Source organism: Hyla sarda, chromosome 2 (genome assembly GCF_029499605.1).
Source record: "Hyla sarda isolate aHylSar1 chromosome 2, aHylSar1.hap1, whole genome shotgun sequence".
NCBI classification, from domain to species: domain Eukaryota; kingdom Metazoa; phylum Chordata; class Amphibia; order Anura; family Hylidae; genus Hyla; species Hyla sarda.
The window spans coordinates 189,502,304-189,524,814 of NC_079190.1; the positions used below are offsets into that span (position 1 = coordinate 189,502,304).

The following is a 22,511-nucleotide window of genomic DNA, read 5'->3' on the forward strand; positions in this document are numbered from 1 at the left end:
GGAAGGATTAAGATTTTTTAATAGAAGTGATTTACAAATCTAAACAGAAAAAAGTGGGTGGTGCAGCTCACAATTATATACTGACCAAGGTGAAGTAGGCTAGAAAACACTTATACCCTAGGTGTGAGAGCGAAATAAAATATTTAATACATAAATTGCCTACACCTCAAGGGCAGTAATCACATTAATAAATTAGTTGACTGAGACCGTGCTTCAATTATGAACCAAATTTTATTAAAAGTACAGCTTATGTTGCATAAAATATAGTGTATATAACATGTTGCATAACTGCACTATATTTTATGCAATATAAGCTGTACTTTTAATAAAATTTGGTTCATAATTGAAGCACGGTCTCAGTCAACTAATTTATTAATGTGAATACTGTACTTGAAGTGTAGGCAATTTTTTGATTTACAAATCTGTTTAACTTTCTGGCACCAGTTGATTTAAAAAAAAAAGTTTTCCACGGGAGTACCCCTTTAACATCCACATATTAGGTATTTCTTTACTCGAGAGAAAGTGGGTTACACATTTTGGGTTATTTCTCTCCTTTTACCCCTTGTAAAAAAAAAATCAAAAACTGAGTGCAAAAAATGAAGATTTAGAATTTTCTCACTTTGCTTCTATTCCTGTCAAACACCTAAAGGGTTAACACACTTTCTAAATATCATTATGAATACTTTGAGGGGCGCAGTTTATATAATGGGGTAATTTATGGGGAATTTCTAATATCAAGGACCTTCAAATCCACTTCAAAACTGAACTGGTCCCGGAAAAATTTAGATTTTGAAAATGTGAAAAATTGGAAAATTGCTGCTGAACTTTGAAGCCCTCTGATGTCTTCAAAAAGCAAAAACATGTCAACTTTATGATGCAAACATAAAGTAGACATATTGTATATGTGAATCAATATATAATTTATGTGGGATGTCCGTTTTCCTTATAAGCAGAGAGATTCAAGGTCTAAAAAATTGCAACATTTTCTAAATTTTCATCAAATTTTTGAATTTTTTGCCAAGAAATGTTGCAAGTATCAAAGAAAATTTACCACTAACATAAAGTAGAATATGTTGCGAAAAAAATATCTTGGAATCAGAATAAGAAGTAAAAGCATCCGGCAGTTATTAATGCTTAAAGTGACTGTGGTCAGATGTGCAAAAAATGCTCTGGTCCTTAAAGGAAATCTGTCATCAGAATCACCCGCACTAAACCTGTTACACAGGCTTGTAGTGCGGGTGATCCTGATTAAAACGCTCCTTACCTGGTTAAAAATGGTTCAGCGGTTCTTCAGATATCTTTATTTTTAGTTTTCTGTTATTCCCTGGCTTGGGACTCAGTGGGAGGTGTTATCATCTGGGACTCGGCCACACGTCATTCTAGCTGGGCAGAGCTGCCGCCCGGCTCATGAATATTCATGAACTTAGACCGAGAAAAAAGAATTAGACCAGGAGGATAAGTTCATGAATATTCATGAGCCGGGTGGCAGCTCCGCACAGCTAGAATGACGTGTGGCCGAGTCCCAGATGATAAGACCTCCCACTGAGTCCCAAGCCAGGGAATAACAGAAAACTAAAAATAAAGATATCTGAAGAACCGCTGAACCATTTTTAACCAGGTAAGGAGCGTTTTAATCAGGATCACCCGCACTACAAGCCTGTGTAACAGGTTTAGTGCGGGTGATTCTGATGACAGATTTCCTTTAAGATTAAAATGGTCCTTAAGGGGTTAAAATAATCTTGAAGTATTGTAAAATGATAGTTGTATTTTTTACAACCATTTTTTCCTTATTCATTGTGCACATTTTTAATTTCTGTCAGTATTTTTTTTACTTACTTTACCTTTCATCTATTGCTTTAAATTTCAAATGTGTTTCTTTTTTTAAAAAAAGGGTATTCCAGGATTTTTTTTATTTTATTTTACTATGCTACAGGGGCTGTAAAGTTAGTTTAGTTCATAATATATTGTCTGTACCTGTGTGTGGCGGTTTTCTCACAATTCTTATGTGATTTTCACCCCAATATTTATTTTTACAAGCATACAAAATCACTGTTGTCTCAGTATGTTCCCAGGTTGCATTGCGGCCGAGACCTGACTCACTAGTCAGCTGATGACAGGGAGCCTGTCTGCTTCAATGGGTGGAGCGATCGCTTGGTGGGAGAGAGATCAATCTACAACTAATGCAACAGCTGTAGGCACCCTGATTGAAAACCACAGGCCTTTTTGAATGGATGTAGCTCATTTATGTTTCAATGGGTGGAGTGGCTGATATGTAAGAGGGATACAATTTGAATTATGGTATTTGTAGTCAAAAAAAGAAAAGTCAACAGGAAATACCAAAAAAGCATAAAAATACAAAAATACAAAAAGCTAGCCACAATGTTATGGTAATCTCACAACATAGCCATTTAGCCCCAAGACAAGTGCATATCCTTCCTAAGCATGTCCTTTACTGTCTGGCAGGTACTTACTAAAATCATCTAATTGGTTGATGACCAATTTAACTATGCATACACCTTTAACTCCCCCAATTAGCCTTGCAAAAATCGTTATAAAGTCAAAACCCTAATTCCTTCTGCCCTTCTCTAAAGGATAGGGGATAAGATGTCTGATTGCAGGGGTCCCGCCACTGAGCTTGGTAGGTAGCCTCCTCCCATGGACATGAATGGGGGGGGGGTGGCGGCTGTAGTCACATGTCATACAGCATGGAGCAGAGTTTGCTCCGTGCATGGATGACTAGGGTGCCAGGCTGGTGGGACCCCCGCGATCAGACATCTTATCCCCTATCCTTTGGATAGAGGAAAATATGTTTTTGGCAGTGTACCCCTTTAATAAGGCATCTCAAGTATATACAAATAAGAACATTTCAAAGGAAGAAAACTCAGCATTATAAAACAATGGATCCCCAGAACATATAAAGGATGGAAGAGCTCTTGAGGGAGAAACAGAAATATAGCGGACAGGGGTCCCAAACAAAAGAAAGAACAATGTAAGAAAGCCATAGAGAAGACAAAGACCAATTGAGCGAACAAGACAAGAAGCAGAAAAATACAAATCAAAAAAAGGGGGATATAAAAATGGAGACAAAGCGATCAATTTAGAAAGCCACTCACCAATAGTAGGAGTTTTGTCGATTTCCTCCTACAGGGGATAACTAATTTATCCGCCTGCAGAAAATAACACAGCAAGGATTTCCAATAGGAAGTGGAAGACATTTCAAACATAAATAGAAGGGCCCCCTTCAGGGAATCAGGGACAGAAATCCCGGTAACTATCTGGGCAGTATAAACTACAATGGACCAGAAGAAACGTAAAGAGGGCAACCCCACCAGATGTGAGACACGGTGCAAGTAGAGAGTCCAAAGGGCCAGTAGACATTCGAGACTGAAGGGTACGAGTGATGAAGTATTACAGGTGTGCGGTATGGGAGAGAATTTAATTGTTTTCCTGTGCTCTATTGGCAAAGACAGACTTATGGGAAAGATGGAAACTCTTTTTCTACTGAGCAGGGATAAAACGTTTGTTGAGTTTGGTTTCCGAGGCTCCACAAAATGAGGGCAGGGAGGAAGTGTAATGGGACAGCAGAAAATTACTATTTCACAGTGTAACTGAGTATTCTGTTTAACTGAAGCATAGAAGTGCTGCAACTGAGTATATTCATAGGGCCCACAACTGTGGGAATCAGTTAAAGTGGTCATATTTAAAAAAAAAATGCATTAAGTAACATGTCACTTATTTTTAAGTACACAATATAAATACGAAAATACAACCTTTTTTATACACTGTGTACAAAGACAACCACTTTCCCATAGACATAGAGCACATACATTAAAAACAAAAAAACAAAACAGGGAAATCTTCTGCCATTTTACAGATGCATTTTTTTTTTAATTAATATACACCTGAAAACATGCAGTGTGAACATAGCCTTAGAATTACAATTCTATTGTTAAATATTGTTTTTGCCTCTAATTTTTAAACTCTATATTTTCTTCTACTTTTAAAGGGTTTATCCACCATAAGTTGATGTTAGTACGTACCTGGCAGACAGTAATGGACATGCTTAGGAAGGATCTGCGCTTGTCTTGGGGCTAAATGGCTATGTTGTGAGATTACCATAATACTGTGGCTAGCTTTTTGTGAATTGGTATTTCCTGTTTGTGTTTTCTTCTTTTATTATTACAAATCCCACAATTCCATTTTCCTCCCTCCCACACATCAGCCACCCCACCCATTGAAGCATAAATGAGCTGCATCAATTTAAAAGACCTGTGGTTTTCAATCAGGGTGCCTACAGCTGTTGCATTAGTTGCAGATTGATCTCTCTCCCACCAACCGATTGCTCCACCCATTGAAGCAGACAGGCTCCCTGTCATCAGCTGACTAGTGAGGTCAGGTCTTGGCCACATTCGGCCATATCCTCTACTCAGCGCACTCCAAGTCGGCGATCCAACACGACTACGCATTCCCACTCTTCCATACTAGATCGACGTTCACCAAATTCATCACAAGATCACCGGGACTCTCCCCGCAGAGACCGCAGAAAAAGACACAGATCTCCTGGAAGACGTCGCAGCCGTGACCGTTCACCATCGCCAGACTGATCCGTCTCGCCGTTGAACGGTCGTATGCACTGTTATTACTGTGTTTACTATGTTTACTCTTTTGCTCTCAGGATTATGGGCTCCAGTTCTTTTCTATACTGTACTTACCTGGATGACTGAGAGTATGTTAACTGACAATTGGGAACAGGCCACTTCTCATGGTCCCGTGGTCTGATAGCTAGTCATTAGCCGGGGTGGGGGAGGGAGGTCTTGCTCTGGCTGGCTGGCTTGTTTTAGAGGTTCGTTGTATACGACGCTCTGCGAAGTGTCTTACATCCTTTATATGCCTGCATAATGTATGCTTCTTATACAAAAATGTTCAATAAAAAGAAGTTATTAAAAAAAAATATTGGGGTGAAAATCACAGAAGAATTGGGAGAAAACCATCACACACAGGTAAAGACACTATATTATGAACTACACTAACTTAACAGCCCCTGTAGCATAGTCAAATAAAAAAAAATGCATGGAATACCCCTTTAAACCTGACTCAATCATCTAATTAGACTTCTTATTAACTACTAGTCATCTTTTTCTGCCTAACCTAGAAAACTGTAGACAATACCTGGCATCTGAAATGACATGAAGAATTGCTAATACTGTGCTAACATCTGGATTTCAAGGAATATGGCATACAATATTACATTAGGTATATAGGCTAGACATGATTTAGACATTTAGTCTGTCTCCTAGAGTGCAAGCTTTTTAATGTTGAAGCATACGGTTGTTTCTGCTGAGAATGGATCTTCCCTCAAGGATCCCATGGACAGAAGGTCCGAATGTACTTAAGGGGGTTATCCACCATAAGGTGATTTTAGTACTTACCTACCAGACAGTAATGGACATGCTTAGTAAGGATCTGCGCTTGTCTTGGGGCCAAATGGCTATGTTGTGAGATTACCACAACACTGTGGCTAGCTTTTTGTTAACTGTGTATTTCCTGTATGAGTTTGGTCTCTTAAACTACATATCCCATAGTTCCTTGTTTGAAAGTGGGAGGTCACTTTTCTCCCTCCCACACATCAGTCACCCCACCCATTGAAGCACAAATGAGCTGCATTCCATTCAAAAGACCAGTGTTTTCTAACCAGGGTGCCTCCAGCTGTTGCAAAATGATCCCTCTCCCACCCAGCAGTCGCTCCACCCATTGAAGCAGACAGGCTCCCTCTGATCACCTGAGTAGTGATGTAACATCTCAATGCACTGCAACCTGGGAAATCCTGAGACTTGAGTAATTTGTATGCCAAATTGTAAGACCACCATCACACACAGGTACAGACACTATATTATGAACTACGCTAACTTTACAGCCCTTGTAGCATGGTCAAATAAAAAAAATCCTGGAATACCCCTTTAAGGACGCTGCCTGTTTTTACCTTATAAGGGTATCAAAGGATAGGGGATAAGATGTCTGATCGCAGGGTTCCGCCACTGAACCCCCCGCAATCTTTCCTGCAGCACCTGCTTGTCATTAGCTGCATGAATGGAGCGAAGATCGCTCCATGCTGATGACTCACAATACAGGGGGCGGAGTATCGTGATGTCATGGCCCCTCCCCCTCGTGACTGGGTCCAATTTTTCATCTGGTATGTGTCTCTTTATGTGGTAATACCTCTAACATGCTTCTACTTAGCAACGTGATTCTGAGATTGTTTTTTCATGACAGGTTGTACTTTATATTAGTGGTAAACCGTTGTTGATTCAAGCAGTATTTTTTGTGAAAAACTCAAAAATATTGAAAACAATTGGAAAATTTCTGTGCAGGATAAATAACATTATCGTTTAATTTTTCATATGTCATAAGGAACATGGTGTTACCTGTAATGTAGAGGTTTGGGCGATTTTTTTTATTTTGTTTGGGTGATAATATAGGGTTTTATTAGAGAGGCATTTATTTTATTTTTTTACACTTTATTAATTGATAAAAAAATATTTTCATATCTTTTTACAGGTTATACTATGCTTCAGTACATCTGTACTTCAGCATAGTATAACTGTCAGGATACACTGACATGCAGCCTGTGCAATCTAACCTATGGCTGGACCTCACAGGCTGCCCTACTAGGCAGACAGGAGGGCATCAGCTGGTTTCCTGCTGCCATGGCAATCAACGAGATCCCGCGATCGCTGTTGGTGAAAAGCGGGGGCCTTCTCCCCTTGTCAATTCCATAGATGCCGTGATCAGGACTGATCATTGAATCTATGGAGTAAATGGATCGCGCTGAACAGGATAACGCCAGGAATCCAGTTGCATTAACATGTAGGCAACTGGGAAGTATGCATACGTCCTGGGGCAGGAAGAGGTTAAAAAGACATTATTTGGCAGCCTCAGGTTTCGCTTTTGTCATGATTGCATCTTCTAAGGGGCAAACTTCTTAAGAAGGCGTCTACAATGAGTCCAGTCTCGTACCGAGCTAAACAATAATTGATTCTAGGGTCCATAGGGATGACATTTTAGCATCCTTTGACATGTTGGCATCTGAATGTGTGCGTGATGCAGATCCTTGGCAGCTTAAAATGGCTGCTAAGGGTATGGCCTTGTGCTCTGTGTGTCGTAAACCCTTATGACTTAAACCTTGGGTAGCATGTAACGCCTCCAAGTACAACCTCTGCAGTCTTTGGTTCAAGCCGGGGAGGTTGTTTTGTTCTGAGCTAGATAGGATTATGAAAGAACATGCAGACAGAAAGGGCAAGTCCCTTCCTGAGTCCGTTCAGGAGGGAGGTTGCCATTCTAGGGGAGAAAGATCCTCCTATCCTCATTCCAGAGCTTAATGAGGATCTGGCTATCATCAGAGAGGTTCTAGAGGACAACCCCATTCTTCTAAGGAAAAGAAGTCCTCAGACCTTTGACTCAAGTAATGCCAGGTCCTCATCCTCTTCCAAGTCCTTCCCTTGTCTCTTCAGTGCAGTGTCCCCTTCCATTCCAGAGGGGGTGAGGTTAGACTTTTTCCAAGAGGCCTGGACCACCTCCACCAGGGATCCTTGGGTCCTCAACATGGTGGGCAATGGTTACACAATAGATCTCAAGTTACCTCCTTTGGAGAGGCTTGCCATGACCAAGCTTCTGTTGTTTGACAAGAATTCCTGAAAGCTTCGTTCACAAGTACTACTACAAGGGATGTCCTACACTGAAGATCAAGGGCCTGGAACCTATTCTTCAGTCTTCCTGATGCTAAACATTACAGGAGGATGATTATCGACCTGCACTACCTAAATCTCTAGATAAAGAAGAAGCATTTTCGTGTGGAGACCATTTAATCTTTCATAAATATCCTAAAACTAGGAGATTTTATGGTGACGTTGGACGAAGGATACCTACCTGCATATCCCTGCTCATCCCGCTCACAGGAGATATTTTGAGGATTGTTGTCCAACTCCAAGGGGTTCTAGAGCATCTTCAGTTTGTTGCCCTTCCCTTTAGTATATCCTCTGCCCCTCACACTTTTATCAAAGTCGTGGTGGCCGCTCTAAGACTTCAAGGTCTCAAAATGACCTGGACGATTGGTTCATCATGGCATCTTCAGTGACTAGGCTGGTTGATAAACTGCCAAAAATCAAGCATCCGATCCTCAACCTCCATAAGATTTCTAGGATTAATTTTGAACTCTATGCAGATGACGATTCATCTCTCTATGGAAAAAAGGGATTGTATAATAGAGACAGCACAATTTCTCTTCTTTCCAACTTGAGTCCTTTTGGACATTGTGGAAGATGTTGTGGTTGATGTCAGCAGACAGAAAAAGTAAGCTGTGTGTCTGTCAGTGGTGTCTTTGTACAGTATGTGCTGTACAGTACATGTATGTGTCTTTGTATAGTGTATGTGCGATTTGTACCTGAAGATTACTGTATGCATAGTTGCCAAAAGTTAAACCCCTCAACAGTTGAACCTTCAATATATTACATGGTCTGAAACTCAAATACAAAACATACAGAAAAAACAAAGACCACATATTCAATGTTCATAAAAAAGGGTAGATGTGGGGCTAGTTTCACACTGCTGTCATTATCCTGCCCATTATTGTTCCGTTATTTGTCAACAGCTCATGAATAAATGGATAAAATAACTGATCACAATGTTTTGACCAATGTCCGTTATATTAACAGACATTCTGTTAAAAAACGGACATTGGCCATCCATTATAATCTTTTATTTTTATCCGTTATGATCCGTTATTGTCTGCTAAACCCTCCCCTTTTCTAATGTGACTTCCTGGTTGTGAGGCTTTACTGAGCATGCTCAGTAGCAATAACAGATCATAATGAAATATACAAATAACGAACATTAGTTTTCATCAGTCATCCATAGACTTCGATGTTAAATTTTAAAAGTCTGTTATATGTCTGTTATTTTTGACAGGAGAAAAATTAGTGAATGCACTGTCTTTTGTCCTGTCAAAATAACAAACTAGAATCATAACTGACTGCAACTGATGATAACAGGTGCACAAAGATCTCATTGACATTAATGGGATCCTTTGACGGACGTTATTAGGAGTTCTGAACGGAAGAGCATGATGGGGATCACAGTGTGAAAGAGGCCTAAATAGTTTTCCTATTATGTACACAGTGTTGCCTCATAAGTTTAATCCACCCCCACTTCTGCTTGTCATCAGCATCCTCAGCAGTTCGTTGTGATGTAAAACCTTCCTTTCTGTGTTGTTACTGTTTCTTTTTGCTCTTGTAACATCTTGTAAAGCCAGTGCAATAATGCCTTTCTCCCACACATGATATCTATAGTAGTGTACTCGGTAAATCATCCACCAGCACAGTGCCAGCCTGTTCAGTTTACTGTGCTTTCTCCATCACAATATCATGGCATAGCAAAGAAGAGTGGGTGTAAGCCTGTTAATGGCCAGAGAAGAAAAAGGAAGTTCAGGTGTGAGTACTGCTGGCAAACAGCACAGCTCTTATCATCCCTCCTGAAATAGAGAGAATGAGAAATAGGAAAATATCAGTACGCCATGGAAGGTGCCCTCAGGAGCTCAATAACAGCAGTGAGAACACTAAAATCATCTTGTCGCAACTTTGGTTAATCTAACAAAACCATGCAGGCTTTAAAAAAATATATCTTACAAGTATGCGTTAATCTGTTATACTATAATTGTAGGTCATTTTGTTAAACGGAAGAGGACTGCTTTGTGGTTCACCATCTCCCTGCTTGTGGTATCTCTTTTTATATTGACTATTGGATTGGCTGCGACCACAAGAACAGAAAATATAACTGTCGGAGGTTATTATCCAGGAATAATTGTAAGAATGCATCTAACTTTTTCTACAATCATGTACTTAGAAAAATGATAATAGTTGTCCATTTATAAAATCATTCTCAGCTACTGATTTGTTGCATTTGTCAGTTATAACTATCACAAATGTATGTAAAAGAACTAATGATGTTTATAAAAATGTATCAACTTTCTGAAAATGCAGAGCACTGATTTGCTATTGAGGAACTGAAAGCTCTATACTTCATGTTGACTACGTAGAAAATATCTAATTTGTTTCATTTTTCTTCTGCCATCAGCTTGGCTTTGGGTCTTTCTTAGGTATTATTGGAATTCACCTTGTGGAAAACAGAAAACAAATGGTATGGATAATAAGTTATTGTCATTTATGTATTTTGTCTAAGTAATAGTTATCATACGTTATCATAAGTAATGGCTGAATCCATTGTGCCACAAATGGCGACCTTACATCTCCCAAGAGGATATTATTTTTTAAGGATTATTTATATATGTATATGTCAATCTATTTATCTAAAAGAAGGGATGAGCAGCACATCAAGTTCAATAGGCAGGTGGTGCACACAACAAAAATAGCTCAGGTCCGGAGCCACATACTGATTCAAAAATAGAAGGCAGCCGCAGCACTGAAAAAAAGGGAGGTAGCTATATTCCATGTCTATCTATTTACCTACCCTCTTATTCTTTTTGCAACAGGGAGGAAAGCATTGATCACAAAAAAAAAAAAAAACATTTGTGTGTCTTTTCAATCTTGGTTGGCCCAACTACAGACTTGAGCTAACTGTGTGCATGTTGAAGCGGAACTATCACTTAAAAATACACTATGAAACTATGTACACAAAGTAACCCTGTCTACCAGTGGATTTATCTTGTACAATTCACTTTTTCCCACAGTCAGGTACAGTCGGAGGTGGTGGCCCCAGGGCATTGTAGACCCTGACAACTAGAGATGAGTGAACTTACAGTAAATTTGATTTGTCACAAACTTCTCGGCTCGGCACTTGATGACTTTTCCTGCATAAATGAGTTCAGCTTTCCGGTGCTCCGGTGGGCTGGAAAAGGTGGATACAGTCCTAGGAAAGAGTCTCCTAGGACTGTATCCACCTTTTCCAGCCCACCGGAGCACCGGAAAGCTGAACTAATTTATGCAGGATAAGTCATCAACTGCCGAGCCGAGAAGTTCGTGACGAATCGAATTTACTGTAATTTCGCTCATCTCTACTGACAACGCCTCTCTGACTATACCTTGCTGTGGAAAAAGTTAATTTGCTAAGATAAAGCCACTAAATAAGCACCTAAAGGCATGTCTGTATTACAAAGGAAGACAGAGTTACTTCCTACTGCCGCAGGCAGCGCAGGAGATCAGCGGTGGGAGCCAGATGTTAATCACAGCCAGGGCTGCGATTGCGCCGGTCCCAGCAGCATTAACCCCATAGATGCTCTGATCAATCCTGATCAGCACGCTCCCCCTGTTCACCAATGGCGGCACCGCAATAAAATCATGGGTTGCCATTGGTTGCTATGGCAGCAGGAGGTCAGATGATGACCTCCTGTCTGCCTGCTACGGAAGACTGTATGATCCAGCCAGAGGCTGGATAGCACAGACTGTCCTGTGTGCTGCTGATCAGGTGATACTGTGCTGCAGTACAAATGTATTGCAGCATAGTATAACCTGTAAAAAGTGTAAAAAAAATGTAATGAAAAGTTATTCAATAAAAGTAAGAAGTGTATAAAAAAAAACAATGCCTCTTTCCCAATAAAAGACCTGTATTATCATCAAAAAAGATCAGAAACACAAATTATATACATAATATGTATTACCACATCCATAATGATGTGTACTATAAAACTATAATGTGAATTATCCTGCACGGTGAGCCCATTAAAAAAAAACAACAACAAAAAAAGCACAAAATTCACCAATTTTGATACAAATAACAGAATAAAAAAGATCAAAAGGTAGCACGTATCGCAAATATGATACCAATAAAAAGACTTGAATGTGCACAAATTGTAGTTTCAAAGCTAATTTAAAGCTATACTTAAACATAAATAAATTATACATTGTGTACAGCTTAAATATACGCGCAGTAAATGTACGGCGCTGCTAAGCATCACTTATAGTACTGAGTTCCATGATCACAGTGTCTGGGGAGATTGGTACTTTTGCAACATCTGGAGGGACACAGTTTGGAGACCACTGTGTAGTGGTCTCTAAACTGTGCCCTTCCAGATGTTGCAAAACTACAACTCTGAGCATGCTTAGACAGTCCAGGCATGCTGGGAGTTGTAGTTCTGTAACATCTGGCCCTTTAGATGTTGCAGAACTACAACTCCAGCATGCCTGGACAGTCTTGGCATGCTGGGAGTTGTAGTTTTGCAACATCTGGAAGGGCAGTTTGGAGACCACTATACAGTGGCGTCCAAACTGTTACCCTCCAGATGTTGCAAAACTACAATTCGAAGCATGCCTAGACAGCCAGGCATGCTGAGAGTTGTAGTTCTGCAACAGCTGGCCCTTCAGATGTTGCCAATCTACAACTCCCAGCATGCCTGGGCAATCTGGGCATGCTTGCAGTTGAAGTTTTTCAAAATCTGGAAGGCCACAGTTTGGAGACTACTACACAGTGGTCTCCAAACTGTTCTCCTCCAGTTGTTGCATGACTACAACTTCCAGCATGCCCTTCGGCTGTCCAGGCATGCTGGGAGTTGTAGTTTTGCGACAACTGGAGGCACACTGGTTGTGAAACACTGTCTGTTCCCTAACTCAGTGTTTCTGCACCAGTGTACCTCCAGCTGTTGCAAAACTACAACTCCCAGCATGCACTGACAGGCCATGCATGCTGGGAGTTGTAGTTTTGCAACAGCTGGAGGTACACTGGTGCGGAAACACTGCAGTAGTCTGTTATGTAACTCAGTGTTTCCCAACCAGTGCGCCTCCAGCTGTTGCATAACTAGAACTCCCAGCATGCACGGTCTGTAAGTGCATGCTGGGAGTTATAGTTTTGCAACAGCTAGAGGTTTGCCCCCCCCCCCCCCCCCCATGTGAATTCACACAGGTGGGGGTTTAAATTGATTTTCCCGCTTTGAGTCTGAGCTGCGGCAAATTTACAGCTGCAGTTTAAGCTCCCAGCAGGAAACTCGTTGTGAACTCCTGCCCATGTGTATGTACCCTAAAAGCACTACACTACACTAACACAAAATAAAGAGTAAAACACTACACACCCTTACACTGTCGCACCCCCCCCCCCCTCCAATAATAATTAAAAACGTCTTGTACCGCCATTTCCAAAACGGAGCATCCAGCTTTTGCAAAATATCAACTCCCAGTATTGCCCGACAGCCATTGACTGTCCAGGCATGCTGGGAGTTTTGCAACAGCTGAAGGCACCCTGTTTGGGGAACACTGGCGTAGGGTATTATGGCGGTGGAGGCAAGCGCCATGCTTACATCCGGGTCCACCCCTATGCAAATTCCTAATTTAGTGTATGGCGCTCTCCGGAGCCCTGACATATTTCAAGGCAACAGTTTAGGGCCACATATGGATCATTTCCGTACTCGGGAGAATTTGCACAACAAATTTTGGGGGGCTTTTTCTCCTTTTACCCCTTATGAAAAGGTAAAGTTGAGGTCTACACCAGCATAATAGTGTAAAAAAATGAAAAAATTGAAATTTTTTACACTAACATGCCGGTGTTGTCCCATACTTTTCATTTATATAGGAGGTAAAAGGAAAAAAAATCCCCAAAATTTGAAACGCAATTTCTCCCGAGTACGGAAATACCCCATATGTGGAAGTAAAGTGCTCTGCGGGCGCTTAAAGCGCAACTGCCATGGATATTGTACCCCCCAGACTAATAACATGATAGTATAGATGATGATACGTATAATGCAGCTATACTTTTGGCTGCTGTTTATCACACTTCATTAGCAGGAAAATAGTTTTATTGTGCAGTCAGCAACTGTCGGATAGGCATGGCTGGGGATTGTAATGCCCCACCTCTGCCATGCCTATCCCCTGTAAGAGAGCGCTGGGACCACTGTGTGATTGACACACAGGTCCCCACCCCCGATGTCCATGATGTGCGGTCCGGCGTGACTCCACTGAGCCTATACATATTATGTGCACCTTTATGATATACAGTGCCCATACTCCTTTCTTCTCCTGGTGCTGCGTCTCACACTGCTTCTGCTATCACTAGAGGCAGAGAGCTCACTCCCTGCCTCTAGCACTGCACAGGCGCACTGAGCTGGTGGCAGACAACGGGAGTGAGCGCTTTCTCTGTGCCTATAGTGAAAGCAGAAGCAGCGCGTCTCCGGCACCAGGAGAAGATAGAAGAGGAGTACAGGCACTGTATATCATATATCATAAAGGTGCACATAATATGTATAGGCTCAGTGGAGTCACGCCGGACCGCACATCATGGACATCGGGGGTGGGGACCTGTGTGTCAGTCACACAGTGGTCCCAGCGCTCACTTACAGGGGATAGGCGTGGCGGGGCATTACGATCCACAGCCACGCCTATCCGACTGTTGCTGACCGCACAATAAAACTATTTTCCTGCTGATAAAGTGTTATAAAGAGCAGCCAAAAGTATAGCTAACATAAACACAAAAAAAAAATCCAATTTGTAACCCGATATAAGGATGTAAAGTGCTCTATGGGCGTACTACAGGGCTCAGAATGAGCGATATTGGGCTTTAGGAGAGAGAATTTGGCAGGAATTGAAGGCCATGTGCGTTAACAAAGCCCCCATGCTGCCAGAACAGTGGACCCCTCCACATGTGACCCCATTTAGGAAACTACACCCCTCACGGAATGTAACAAGGGAGGCATTGAGCATTTACACCCCACAGGTGTCTAACAGATTTTTGGAACAGTGGTCCGTAAAAATGAAAAATTTAATTTTTCATTTGCCCAGCCCACAGTTCCAAAGATCTGTCAAGTGCCAGTAGGGTGTAAATGCTCACTGCACCCCTTTTTACATTCTGTGAGGGGTGTAGTTTCCAAAATGGAGTCAGATGTTGTGGGGTCCACTGTTCTGGTAACACGGGGGGCTTTGTAGATGCACATGGCCCCCGAACTTCTATTCAAACCAAATTCTCTCTCCAAAAGCCCAATGCCCCTCCTTCTAATCTGAAGCCTGTAGTGCTCTCGCAGAGCACTTTACATCCACATATGGGGTATTTCCATACTCAGAAGAAATAATGTAAAAAATTTTGGGGGACTTTTTCTCCTATTACCCCTTGTAAAAATGAAAAATTTGGGGTAGCACCAGCAGTTTAGTGAGAAAAATCAAATTTTTCATTTTCACGTCCAACTTTAGTGAAAGTCCGTCAATCACCTGTAAGGTGTTAAGGTTCACTGTACCCCTTGTTACGTTCCTTGAGGGCACCATGGGGGCTTCCTAAATGACACATGCCTCCCAAAAACCATTTCAGCTAAATTCGCTTTCCAAAAACCCAATGTCACTCCTTCCCTTCTGAGCTCTCTAGTGCACCTGCAGAGCACTTTACATCCACATATGAGATAATTCCTTATTCAAGACAAATGAGGTTACAAATTTTGTGGGACATTTTCACCTATTACCCCTTGTGAAAATGAAAAATTTGGGTAACATCTGCATTTTAGTGAAAAAAAATTCTAATTTTTCATTTTTACGTTCCACTTTAACGAAAGTTTGTCAGTCACCTGTAGGGTGTTAAGGCTCACTGTACCCCTTGTTATGTTCCTTGAGGGGTGTAGTTTCCCAAATAGTATGCCATGTGGATGCTTTTTGCTGTTCTGGCACCATAGGGGCTTCCTAATGGTGACATGCCGCCTAAAAACCATTTCAGCAAAATTTGCTCTCCAAAATCCTATTATCGCTCCTTCCCTTCTGAGCCTTGTAGTGCACCCACAGGGCACTTTACATCCACATATGAGGTATTTCCTTACTCAAGAGAAATTAGGTTACACATTTTGTGGGCTTTTTCTCCATTTATCCCTTATAAAAATAAAAAACTGGGTCTACAAGTTAGTGTAAAAAATGAAGATTTTGAATTTTTGCCTCCATTTTGCTGCTATTCCTGTCAAACACCTAAAGGGTTAACAAACTTTCTTGAATGTCATTTTGAATACTTTGAGCAGTGCAGTTTCTATAATGTCGTAATTTATGGGGGATTTCTTACAGAAAGGCCCCTCAAATCCACTTCAAACTTAACTGGCCCCTGAATTAAGATTTTGATTTTTTTGTAAAAATTTTGAAAATTGCTGCTATATTTTGAAGTCCTCTAATGGGTTCAAAAAGTACGAACATGTCAACTTTATGATGCAAACATAAAGTAGATATATTGTATATGTGAATCAATATATAATTTATTTGTTATGTCCATTTTCCTTACAAGCAGAGAGTTTCAGAGTTCGAAATATGCAAAATTTTCTAATTTATCATAACATTTTGGAATTTTTCACCAAGGAATGATGCAAGTATCGACGAAACTCTACCACTAACATAAAGTAGAATATGTCATGAAAATCAAATTCATAAGTTAAAGCATCCCAGAGTTATTCATGCTTAAAGGGGTATTCCAGGAAAAAAACTTTTTTTTTTTTTATCAACTGGCTCCAGAAAGTTAAACAGATTTGTAAATTACTAAAAAATCTTAATCCTTCCAAAAATTATCAGCTGATGAAACTGAGTTGTTCTTTTCTGTTTGGCAACAGAGCTCTCTGCTGACGTCTCTGCTTGTCTCGGGAACTGCACAGAGTAGAAGAGGTTTGCTATGGGGATTTGCTTCTACTCTGGACAGTTCCCGAGACAGGTGTCAACAGAGAGCACTTAAGCAGAAAAGAACAACTCGACTTCAGCAGCTCATAAGTACTGAAATGATTAAGCTTTTTTAATAGAAGTCATTTACAAATCTGTTTTACTTTCTGGAGCCAGTTGATATATAAAAAAAAAGTTTTTCACTGGATAACCCCTTTAAAAAGTGACAGTGGTCAGATTTGCAAAAAACGGCTGCGTCCTTAAGGTCAAAATGGTCTGCGTCCTTAAGGGGTTAACATACTGTACAATCTCTGTTACAAATAAAAGAAATGTCAGATCAAAGTGAGTGCATACAATTCAATAACACAGATAAATAAACAATAGTTGCTGAAAATACTGTAATATAATATTATTCTGTGAACACTGGTAAATGGAAGCCATTATAGATCAGATTACACTGACACTGTAATGTAGGAAGAAGTGTCTGCAATTATAATGGATGTCATGGGTTGAAATACATCCCCTTGGTTTTCCCATTTCACTTAGATTATATTAGATTTATTAACTGAAAATATAATATGGCATAAAATGGAATTAGGACATATTCAGACTTCTAGACATATAGAAACAAGTTGGACTGCTTTTGTTTTCTTGATTTTGGCCGACATAATTGTACTTGGTATGATCTTTAAAGGGGTACTCCACTGAAAAAAATTTAACAATTACCAACAGGTGTGGAAGACCACACAACAAAATTGTGAATATACCCCAGTTAGAAGTAACTTATGACAAGTATGATCATGTATAAAAGTGATTTTATTGAAATATATAGTTTAAAAAATACATATATGTATATCTGAAATCAAAGAATCAATTCATAAAGGGTAGTATAAAAATAAAGAATATATATATATATATATATATATATATATATATATATATATATATATATAAAAGAATAAAATATAAGGTGGATACTGGGGTGAGAAAACCTGTATGCCAATAGAATGGGTGAAGAGATAAAAAAAGTTGCTTGGGAAGTCACTGTGCTGATAGTGAGCTGCAATTAATGGTTATAAATAAATTAATATCTACAGGGGTTGCATGCACAGGGTAAGGGAAAAGGGGGGAAGGGCGTCGTGCAGGATATGCGCAAACAAAATGTGCAATACTTGTGGAATTAAATACCACGCAATGGCCAATGAGGACAAAAAAATATATGTGATAAAATTATTAGTTAATAACCAAAGCAGAAAAAAACAAATAAAGCACAGCACTCAAGTGAGTTAAAACAAGTGCAAAAATTACCGTGCAGGTGAAGTGGGCAAGGACATGGACATGCAACCCAAAGAAAGGAGAATACTGCCTGGGTCACCCAGTATGGTGCTAACAATAAGCAATAACAACCAACAGGCAGATAGCAGCAATAATATGGATAGCAGCAGATAGATAGCAGCAAATTTGAGTAGTGACTAGCAGCAAAGAATGATATACAAAGAAAGACCGTTTGGTATAGGCTGGCACAGGACTCACCCCAGTCCACCTCCACAGCTCCGACGCGTTTCGCCAGAAGCAGCTTTGTCAAGCCGCTTCTGGCGAAACGCGTCGGAGCTGTGGAGGTGGACTGGGGTGAGTCCTGTGCCAGCCTATACCATTAACTCACTTGAGTGCTGGCCATTGCGTGGTATTTAATTCCACAAGTATTGCACATTTTGTTTGCGCATATCCTGCACGACGCCCTTCCCCCCTTTTCCCTTACCTTGTGCATGCAACCCCTGTAGATATTAATTTATTTATAACCATTAATTGCAGCTCACTATCAGCACAGTGACTTCCCAAGCAACTTTTTTATCTCTTCACCCATTCTATTGGCATACAGGTTTTCTCACCCCAGTATCCACCTTATATTTTATTCTTATATATATATATATATATATATATATATATATATATATATTTATATATATATATATTCTTTATTTTTATACTACCCTTTATGAATTGATTCTGTGATTTCAGATATACATATATGTATTTTTTAAACTATATATTTCAATAAAATCACTTTTATACATGATCATACTTGTCATAAGTTACTTCTAACTGGGGTATATTCACAATTTTGTTGTGTGGTCTTTCACACCTGTAGGTTGTTGTTTTAGTTGCTCTCTTAGTGAATAATAAACCCCCTACCCTATCTATATTATATTATTCTATTTGAGCCCTTGAGGAAAGTCTTTTTCGGTCACATGGAAAAAATTTAAATCAACTGGTGCCAGAAAGTTAAACAGATTTGTAAATTGCTTCAATTAAAAAATCTTAATCCTTTAAGTACATATCAGCTGCTTTTATGATCCACAGGAAGTTCCTTTCTTTTTTAATTTCCTTTCTGCCTGACCACAGTGCTCTCTGCTGACACCCCTGTCCATTTTAGGAACTGTCCATAGCAGGATAGGTTTCCTATGGGGATTTTCTCCTACTCTGGACAGTTCCTGACATGGGCAGAGATGTCAGCAGAGAGCACTGTGGTCAGACAGAAAGGAAATTCAAAAAGAAAATAACTTCATGTGGATCATAACAGCAGCTGATAAGTACTGGAAGGATTAAGATTTTTTAATAGAAGTAATTTAACAATCCGTTTTACTTTATGGCACCAGTTGATAAAAAAAAATGTTTTCCAGTGGAGTACCCCTTTAAGAGTAATAGCACATTTACTTATATGGTACTATATGGTATTACATGCCTTACACTCTGTACAAGTCTCGCCAGTCATTGGTGACCTTGGTTATCATCCAATGATTCAAAGAGGATTACGATTACACCCACTGCTTCTAGTTTATTACTTACTCTAGGAAGAACCCTGCCTGTCTAATGCCTCAACCAGCATATCTAACATTAGCAACCAAGATCACATTCCTTACCATTTATAAGACAACACGCACATAGATTGATGTCTATACAGTTTGCTTTCTATAAAGTTTCTACCTATTGTATTTTATAAAAAAATAAAATGGCTTGATGCATACCATGTAAAAAGATGTATAGCATGTATGCTAAAGAGCTTATCTAATATAAAAGCAGTAATGGATTTTAATACAAAAACAGTAATGGATTCCTGCTTTTATCAATACAATAAGAAATACACCTCCTTCACTGGTATCAAAAGACAACATTCTGTCTCTACTCTGATGTATTCTTCAGTAGCAAGCACAGGGCTGTAGTTTAGATTTCTTAACAAACTGCAGTATTATTTTTTTACTTTTGTGCCACGTAAGAGCCATATTTTATTCATAATATGTTTCTTTTTCTTCAGCTAGTTGCCTCTATTGTGTTCATCAGTTTTGGAGTGGTAGCAGCATTTTGTTCTGCTATAGTTGATGGAGTTTTTGCAGCTCGACATATTGTAAGTATTTGCACTTTTTGCTACTTCTATTAGTCCGTGGTCTTAAGGAGAAGCACAATGCTATTGCACTGCATTCATGAGTTAAATCAGCGCTGTACTAGAAGATCTACCATGGCTGACACCGAGGCCTTTAAAAGGCTTCCGTGATAACAATCTGCACCTTGATATCCCATTGGACCTCCCGCCACCCATAGCACCTGTCAGTCAACCTCTTGATTGCAGCATTTGACCGGCATCAGCATGATCACCAATATCGGTCATTGAAGGTGTTGGCTGCCAACAGCAGATGGAAACCACTGTGTATGGAGAGTTCCAGTGCACATTCACCTTACATGTACTGTATAGCTGATGTTGCCAATGGGGTTAAATAGTTTTACAGTGTAAATAAAGTATACCTAATTTATAATGAAGAGTTCTACAACTTTCTAAAATAGTTTGTGTTTTAATTTCTCACCATTTATGACTTCTCTTGTTGTTATCTGTGATTAGACTAATTCTTAAGTCTTGAAACTTCTAGACTCTGTTTTTCTCTTAGATAATAATTTGGTCTTATTGTATTTTGTTAAAGAGGAACTCCAGTGGAAAATCATAATTTTTTTGATTAACTGGTGCCAGAAAGTAAAACAGATTTGCAAATGACTTCTATTAAAAAAAATCTTAATCCTTCCAGTGTTTATCAGCTGCTGTATGCTTCAGAGAAAGTTGAGTTGTATGCTTCAAAGGAAGTTGGGTTTGCTATGGGGATTTTCTCCTACTCTGGACAGTTCCTGACACGGACAGAGGTGTCAGCAGAGAGCACTGTGGTCAGACTGAAAAGAAAACTCAGCTTCCTTTGGAGAATACAGTAGCTGACAAGTACTGGAAAGAATAAGATTTTTTTAATAGAAGTAATTTACACATCTACATAACTTTCTGGAACCAATTGATCTGAAAAAAAAATAAAAAAATAAAAAAAAACTTTAGTTACAAGCTAAATACCTTAGGGTGGGTTCACATATGTCCGACATCCGGAATAGTTTCCCTCCGGCGTGCACCTGAGGGAAACTGATGCTAGAACTGATCCCATTCATTTTAATGGGACAGTTCACAATGATCCACTGTCTCAATTTTGACACTGGATGGTTGGGCACACTGGATGGCAAGGGACAGGGGCACATAGCGTGCTGTGTTCCCCTGTCCGGCATCCAGAAACAATGAATGCCGGATGCCATACAATTGATGACAGCTGATGCACGTTATCATCAGTCACGGCATCAGTTGCGTCAAGATCTAGGCTGAGTTTACCGATGCGGGACATATCTGAACCCAGCCTTACTTAAGTTGCAAAAGTCTCTTCCCTGTCTAATGCTCCAGGTTATTAGTGTAAGGAAGCTTGGTGCACCCTTTGGGGAAAAAAATTGTGAGGCACCCCAAGGGCTATCATCAGAAATTTTGTATACTAAGACCAATGTTACCAATAATACAGGTATACAAGAAGGTATATTATCACCATACATATTACCATCATACTGTTACTGAACAGATACTGTATACTAAGACCAATATTACCAATCATACCACTATTCAAGTAGAAATATTATCACCATAATACTGTTATTGACCATATCCAGCATGCTGACCAATATTATCAATAACAATATCAGTACACAAGTAGAATAATACCACCACACCATGACCTTTACCATTACCACCACATAGTAACTGTATAAAACCAAAGAACATAGTCCAATATCCCCCATACAGTGACAATCATATAGTGGTGACCTCGGCTCTACACAGGCGCTGGAGACCATTACTGCATTACAGTGCAGTTACATCTACTGACTAACAGGAGGTATCTTCTTTGAGTTGTTCTCTTTCATTTTCTTCTATGTCTTGCTCAGACCACCATGAAGTCTTCTTCCAACCATGACACTGTGGTGTCCCGGTACCGCATCCTATGTGGTCCCTTCATGTGTGTGGGTCCCCACAGCCAGAGTCCCTAGGACGTAGGGGTCCATGTTGTATAGTCTACCCCTTGTCACCTCTATTCCATCTATTAAACCAGTAACTTATGCAAGGTTTATGTAAATATAGTTATATAAATGTAAATGAATAGTTAATTACCTGCGCGTAGCGTACCAGGACCTGCGGGTCACGTGACTAGGTGAACTCTATGGTATTTCTGCTTGAGGACCCGTGGAGGTCCCTATGACATATGCAATCCCATCATTCTGTGTACAAGTGAATGACAGGTATTCGGACCAATCAGATTCACCCCGCCCCTGCCCATATAAGGGAGCGGCAGCCATTATTCTCTCTCTTGTTCCTGCGCAGCCAAGCAGTAAGCATCACTCTTGTTCCTGGGCTGTCAACCGAGAAGGACCTGCGCAGCTATTCTCGCAGTGAGTTAGTCCTGAGCCTTGCGGCGACAGCTGATCAATACTAAATCAAGAGTGTATCAATCCCCAGACACTCTGCAGCATCACCGGACCTAATCTAACCCCTAAATCCGGACGGATCTGCAATATCTA

General features: G+C 40.0%; 1 protein-coding gene across 2 annotated transcripts in view; it reads left to right on the forward strand.

Moving 5' to 3' along the window:
* TMEM255B (transmembrane protein 255B) overlaps nt 1–22,511 on the forward strand; it is a 110,668-nt gene that overhangs the window by 40,703 nt on the left and 47,454 nt on the right. For both annotated transcript variants that reach the window (XM_056555985.1, XM_056555986.1), the window contains exons 2-4: nt 9,712–9,854; nt 10,126–10,188; nt 19,909–19,998. In XM_056555985.1, the coding sequence (XP_056411960.1) occupies nt 9,712–9,854; nt 10,126–10,188; nt 19,909–19,998 (296 nt within the window). The remainder of the gene's footprint in view (nt 1–9,711; nt 9,855–10,125; nt 10,189–19,908; nt 19,999–22,511) is intronic.